The sequence below is a fragment of the Spinacia oleracea genome, chromosome 5, assembly GCF_020520425.1.
Source record: "Spinacia oleracea cultivar Varoflay chromosome 5, BTI_SOV_V1, whole genome shotgun sequence".
Lineage (NCBI taxonomy): Eukaryota > Viridiplantae > Streptophyta > Magnoliopsida > Caryophyllales > Amaranthaceae > Spinacia > Spinacia oleracea.
This window is the reverse complement of record NC_079491.1, coordinates 64,398,490-64,405,463: the sequence shown is the minus strand read 5'-3', so window position 1 is coordinate 64,405,463 and position 6,974 is coordinate 64,398,490. Positions and strand designations below refer to the sequence as shown.

Sequence of the window (6,974 nt, the reverse complement as noted above, 5' to 3'; positions counted from 1 at the left end):
TAATAATAGAAAAGAAACTTTGCAAAGCGCCTCTAAAGTTAGTCTAAAAAGAAAAAGAAGCATTTAGTGCACCAAAAAAGATCCGCCCAGAAGTCATTTTCAGCGCCCGGAGCTGGGCGCCGAAATCTTTAACGCCCCAGCATGGGCGCTGAATCTCTCTGCCTGCCAAATTTTGTCCAGAAGTGCTCGTCATTTTATCCGCACATGCACGGAAAAATAACGAACACTTGGAGGGGTACAACACGTATTCAGATATACGTACCACCAAAGAAATACATGTACTCAAATCAAAAAATAAAACAAATTTTGACTTACGCAAAGCAGCAGATTAAAATAATAATAGACTTCGCTTATTCCACCGTTTCAAATAATATGTTTCCACCTCAAACATACTTATCGAATTCGGCATTCTAAGAAACCATTTTCTAGGCTAAGAACTATGCAAGACCTGATTCCAAATTAAATCTATTTAAGGCGGATACGTAGGCAATCCATGATTCGGTCCAACCAATTTGCAAAAATATTAAAGCCTATAGAATAACAAGAATAAGAAATAGAGTCCCTTATTGAAATTTAATTACTTGCAATCCAAGTCGAAAGAAAAATTTAAGTCAAAGGAAGAATCCAAGTCATCAAGATGCCAAAATTAATGAGCACACATCGAAAAATAATAGGGGCACGTACCCTTGCCAGAAGGAGCACTCACACTCCCAGGCACTTAGCCAAGACTCAAAAGATCACATTGCCTCAATTGAATGGGGGGCTAGCGCAAGCGTCCATGACCTCTAAAGTACTCGACTTGACCCTCCCTAAAGCGAACTAACTCACTTAAAGACTTTCTTTCACCACTAGACATGGTCGTTCGCTTAAAGACCTTCTTTCACCACTAGACACATTCATGATCGCCAACAAGTAGTAAAGGCAGTAAGCTTGCAATAAAGAGAATTGTTCTACGGCATCGCCCCATCGTTCCTTCGAACTCAGGGCACCCGTTCATGGTAATTCAAATGCTTGCGAATCCCCTTTGAAAAAAAAACAGACATTGTCAATAGGACTTGGCACTTAACCAAGGCTCACCCTACTCAGACATATGACCCCTCCCAAATTCTAAGCACTACTTAGAACATATAAAGTCACCCCACTAACAAGGGTAACTGAAAATCGCGAGTCGCCAAAACTCCGATCAAACTACTGCACATAACGCTCGCCCTACAAGCGCCCGTTACACAGTCTACCTCATTCCAAAGCAAAAGCGAAAGAAAAAAAATCAAGCATAAGAACTGCCAAAATATACCCAGAAATCATTTTCAACGCCCAGAGCTGGGCGCCGATATCTGTAACGCCCCAGCCTGGGCGCTGAATCTTTCTGCTAGCCAAGTTTTGCCCAGATATAAAAAAAAGAAAGAAAGAAACATCTATGAATCCTCGCATCGAACGAAGTAATAAACCGTATACACCCACGCAGAAGGTGCTACACTTATTCGAGCACCTAAACGAGGCGTGATGAAGTACTCCAATGCAAAAAATAATAATATCCCAACACCTGGAGGAATGTTCTAAGACATGCGGTTAGGCCACACAAGCCTACGTTGCACCATAAGTTCAACCATCCCACGGTACAAGTCTAAAAAAGAGTAAGGCATATTGCACTAATGTAGGCACGACCAAGAGCATGTGTAAAAGAGGCAAAAAACTACTTATCGCCCAAATTCTGAATGCAAGCCACACGACTTCTACATTAAGGATTAAAAGTAGCAAAGTATTACCTACCACGAAAGGGATAGCTCGCACCTACACGAGCGGAACCCCAAGGAATCTTTCTCGAAAGAACCTACGAAAATCGTACGCCAAAAGGAAGCATCCCAACATGCATACTTGGGGGCTCCAAGCTACGAAACAACCATGGCAAAATAAAAAATCTCGAAGCAAATGTTTGAACAAACGAAAAGGCACTAGTAGAAAAAACCCCTGTTGCAGCCCCCTTGTTGCAGCGTACATGTATAAATACGCTTCAACAACCAGTCGGTCAACGCGGGTCAAACCCTTTAAAGGGTTATCGCAGCGTACATTTTAGTTGTTCGCAGCAAATGTGTTTGTTGCAGCGTACAAAATAAAAGCCCGCAGCAACAACCCGACTTTATTGCAGCGTACATGTTATTGCCCGCTGCAACAAGTCCGCGTTTCAAAAAAATTTACTTTCCTATGCAACAAACCGCGCTCAAACGAGCGGGCTCAAACGTACGTTGTTCTTTCTCTGCTCCAAGCTTTTTCCCTTAAACAAATATCCAAACAAACCGTCGAACTCAGCCGTCGAACTCAGCCCTGCGTCGCCGTCGAACTCAGCCCTACGTCGCCGTCGAACCCAAGCGTTGCTCAGCCCTGCGTCGCTGTCTTCGCCGGTGTGTGGTGTTCTAGCCTCATCTCCCCCATCCCGTTCAATTCTCGCGCGGCCTGTCACTGAAAGGTTATATTCTTGGTCGGCCGGGGGTTCAGCATTTCCCCGTCGCGTCGTGGTTCCGGTGGTTGCTCGGCGTCGTGGTTCCGGTGGTTTTGCTATGGTGTGTTCAATTTTTATTTTCGTTTTTTATTTTCGTTTTCAGATTAGGGTTCAATTTTAGTTTTTGATTTTCGTTTTGATTATTGTTTTTGATTTTCGTTTTTGATCTTCGTTTTGATTTTCGTTTTGATTTTCGTTTTTGATTTTCGTTTTGATTTTCGTTTTGATTTTCGTTTTGATTTTCGTTTAAGGGAAAAAGCTCTGAGCTTCTTAGTGTAATCCTTTTCTCTATCCTTCAATTTAATTACCATTATGTTTTATTATTAGGTTTAATTTAGGGTATTCCTAATATGATCGATTTCTGCTTCTATTTTTATAAATTTGCTTCAATTCATCATGTTGAATCGCATGTTTGACGCTCTAATTAAGCTAAAATCCATCTTGCTAATAATTTATGGTCTGTAAATATGACTATATTGGTTATTTGGGGATTACCCTTGAACATTTGTTTGCAATAGATGTTAGATGACCCTTTTTCTTGTTTTTTTTTTTGGGATTAACCTAGAATTTTGTTTGTTTTGTCATAAACTATGCTCATTATGCAACATTAATCTGGAGACAAATGGGTTTTGTGAATACCAATTAGCTCACATTAGCTTTCGTTGTGTTTTCAATTGCATTCCGTTACTCTGTAGATTAATTGGTGTCAAGCTTCAAGCTTATGAAGTGATTTTTTAGCAGAAAACCTAAGGAATGTCATTGTGTAATTTTACGGTGTTGGTTGGTTGATTTCTTGTGGGTTTTTTGTACTTGTTCTACAATTGATTTGACGTTTTTAGGTTCCAAAGGCTCAGGTTTTTGAGAGGTTTGAGCTTGGGAATGGATATTTGGAGAATAATTTATGAGAGATTAAGAAAACAACAATCACCCTTCTAGCACGGTTCTGTGGTGAATAATAGGGTGAAAGGAGGCAGGTGCCATGTGTTATTTTATTCTTCTAGCCTTTGTTTTCAGGAAATAAACCACCAGGAGTTCAGGTCTAATCTCAGGCCTTAAGGAACATTTTGATATGTCGGTGATCAATGTATTTTACTCCGTACTTGTTACCTTTTTGTAATGTTCTTCGTAGGATATCTGTGTTTTTCTGTAATGTTCTTCGTGATAGCAGTTGTTCTCATAGAGTGATAAATACTGATAAAGATGCGAGTGTCCAGTTTCTTGCTTTATTCAGCATATCAGCTTCCTCTCCAACTTTTTTTCTTGTTTATACAAAAAGGGATAGCAGAAGTGAAATTGTATATGCATGCTCATTTGGCTGGTTTCTTGAATCAACACATTGCTGTATGTTGATGCAGGTCCAAGACGAGCTTGTTTCTTCCATTAAAGATGCAGAGGAAGGACTTTTTCACCTAAAACGTGCCCGGCTGTTACGTGAAGTTGATTCAGCTGTGCAGGACTCTATATATTCCCATAAAGACGCTGCGGTCGAGCTTATAAATCCAGCAAAGTTGGGTGGTTCCCAACTTCCGTGCGAAGACTTAGAGGTAGAACCATTAGATTCTACTAATGTTGAGGCAGAAATATTGGGAGACCCAAGTTATTTTATTGGATCAAAATGTAGATTCCGCCACACCGATGGGCGTTGGTATAATGGTCAAATTGTTCAGTTGGATGGTTCTTCTTCCGCCAGAGTTTCTTTCCTCAATCCAACGTCAGAGAAGATGATGGTGAGTTCCTTGTAATCTAAAGCTGGCCCCTGTTGTTATACTCCCCACCACCACAACATTATAGTTACTCAATACTTTGTAGGTCTGTATTTGTTGTTTTGTACTTGCTTGTCTTATTATAGCTATATATAGGTAATGGCAGAGTATTTAAATAAGATGCCTTGTAGGAGGTGTTGTCATTCTTTGGCAAGATGGTTTTTATCTGTTTGTTCTTCCTCGAAGTGGAAGGAAACCCTATCAGTGGTTTGAAACTTAAAGTAGTATTATTGTTCTGCTTTAGCAAAATGTAGACCCCTGAGTTCAAGCTAGTGGGGATAGGGCAGAAGCAATGTCATTATCATTCGAGTGACAGATCGAAGGAGACTGATCATAAGGTTAGAAGTTGTTCACTCTTCTCTTTTCATGCTATTTGACATCTTGTAGCTTCATTTTTGTAACATCTTTAAAGATTTATTATTATAGACTCTACGAAGGCTTGCTCAGAACTGTGAGGCAGCAAGGAAAAGCCGGCTGAGGAAAAAAGTAAGACATCTAATTTTGTTTCTTGCATGTACTTTGGTGTTGGTTAATTATTTAATTTGTTTTCTCATTTAATTAATTAATGGAATTAGCTGAAGAAGGATTCCATGTGGGGAAAAAATAAGTCATAAAGCTAATATGAAAATCGGCTAAGTTTCTACTTGTTTTTATTTTTTGGTCTTTAACATGCTCTTGTATTATCTTTCTTTTTCTTTCCCTCCCTTTTTCTTTTTTGGAAATAGGCATAGGTTGTTCTTGGATTTGGGTGGAAATAGGCATATGATTAGTTGTAACTTTCCAAGACTCAATCCAATCTATTTATGTACATTTGAGACTTGTTTGGCTATATAGGTCATATTTAGGCTAAAATGACATTTTCGCTCCCAACTTTGAACTAATGAACCTAAGAACTCATTTCAAACTTACTACATGATTTATATGATTAGCTTTAACTTTCCAAGACTCAATCCAATCTATTTATGCACATTTGAGACTTGTTTGGCCATTATAGGTCATAATTAGGCTAAAATGACATTTTTCGCTCCCAACTTTGAACTAACGAACCTAATGACTCATTTTATTCTTATTACATGATTAATATGCATAATATTAACTTTATAAAACTCATTCTAATCTATGTATGCACATTTGAGACTTTGGTCGTTATAGGTCATAGTTAGGCTAAAATAAGTCATTTTCGCTCCCAATTCATAACTAGATAACCTAAGGATTCATTTCAAACTTATTACATGATTAATATGATTAGTTTTAAATTTCCAACACTCGTTCCAATCTATCTCTGCACATTCGAGACTTCTTTTTCCGTTATAGGTCATATATAGGCTAAAATGTCACTAACGAACCTAAGGACTCATTTTAAACTTACTAAATGTTTTATATGCTTAGTTTTGACTTTCTAGAACTCATTCCAATCCATTTACGCTTATTTAAGGCTCATTGTGTCGTTATAGGTCATATTTAGGCTAAAGTGCCATTTTCGCTCCCAACTTTGAACTTAAGAACCTAATGACTCATTTTAAACTTATTATATGATTAATATGCTTAGTTTTAAGTTTCTAAGACTTATTCTAATCTATTTATGCACATTTAATGCTTGTTTGATAGTTATAGGTCATATTTAGGCTAAAGTGCCATTTTCGCTCCCAACTTTGAACTTAAGAACCTAATGACTCATTTTAAACTTATTATATGATTAATATGCTTAGTTTTAAGTTTCTAAGACTTATTCTAATCTATTTATGCACATTTAATGCTTGTTTGATAGTTATAGGTAATATTTAGGCTAAAATGAGGCATTTTCGCTCCTAACTTTAAAATAAAGAACCTAAGCACTCATTTTAAACTTTATACATGTTTAATATGCATAATTTTAACTTTATAAGACTCGTTCCAATCTATTTATGCACCTTTAAGGCTCATTAGGTCGTTGTAGGTCATATTTAGGCTAAAATGACATTTTCGCTCCCAACTATGAACTAAAGAACCTAAGGACTCATTTTAAACCTACTAAATGTTTTATATTCTAGTTTTAACTTTCTAGGACTCATTCCAATCCATTTATGCCCATTTAAGGCTCATTGTGTCGTTTTAGGTCATATTTAGGTTAAAATGACATTTTCGCTCCCAACTTTGAACTTAAGAACCTAAGGACTCATTTTTAAATTATTATATGATTAATAAGCTTAGTTTTGAGTTTCTAGGACTTATTCTAATCTACTTATACCCATTTAATGCTTGTTTGATCGTTATAGGTCATATTTAGGCTAAAATAAGGCATTTTCGCTCCCAACTTTAAAATAAAGAACCTAAGCACTCATTTTAAACTTAATACATGTTTAATATGCATAATTTTAACTTTATAAGACTCGTTCCAATCTATTTATGCACCTTTAAGGCTCATTAGGTCGTTGTAGGTCATATTTAGGCTAAAATGATATTTTCGCTCCCAACTATGAACTAAAGAACCTAAGGACTCATTTTAAACCTACTAAATGTTTTATATTCTAGTTTTAACTTTCTAGGACTCATCCCAATCCATTTATGCCCATTTAAGGCTCATTGTGTCGTTTTAGGTCATATTTAGGTTAAAATGACATTTTCGCTCCCAACTTTGAACTTAAGAACCTAAGGACTCGTTTTTAAATTATTATATGATTAATAAGCTTAGTTTTGAGTTTCTAGGACTTATTCTAATCTACTTATACCCATTT

At 37.0% G+C, this 6,974-nt stretch overlaps 1 protein-coding gene across 1 annotated transcript; it reads left to right on the top strand.

Moving 5' to 3' along the window:
- The first annotated feature begins 2,170 nt into the window (after nucleotides 1-2,170).
- On the top strand, nucleotides 2,171-4,741 carry LOC130460850 (zinc finger CCCH domain-containing protein 18-like). The gene is made up of 4 exons (XM_056828522.1): nucleotides 2,171-2,558; nucleotides 3,853-4,224; nucleotides 4,505-4,598; nucleotides 4,687-4,741. Exons 1-3 carry the CDS (start codon nucleotides 2,556-2,558, stop codon nucleotides 4,520-4,522), a joined length of 393 nt encoding a protein of 130 aa, XP_056684500.1. The 5' UTR covers nucleotides 2,171-2,555; the 3' UTR covers nucleotides 4,523-4,598; nucleotides 4,687-4,741.
- The last annotated feature ends 2,233 nt before the right edge of the window (nucleotides 4,742-6,974 follow it).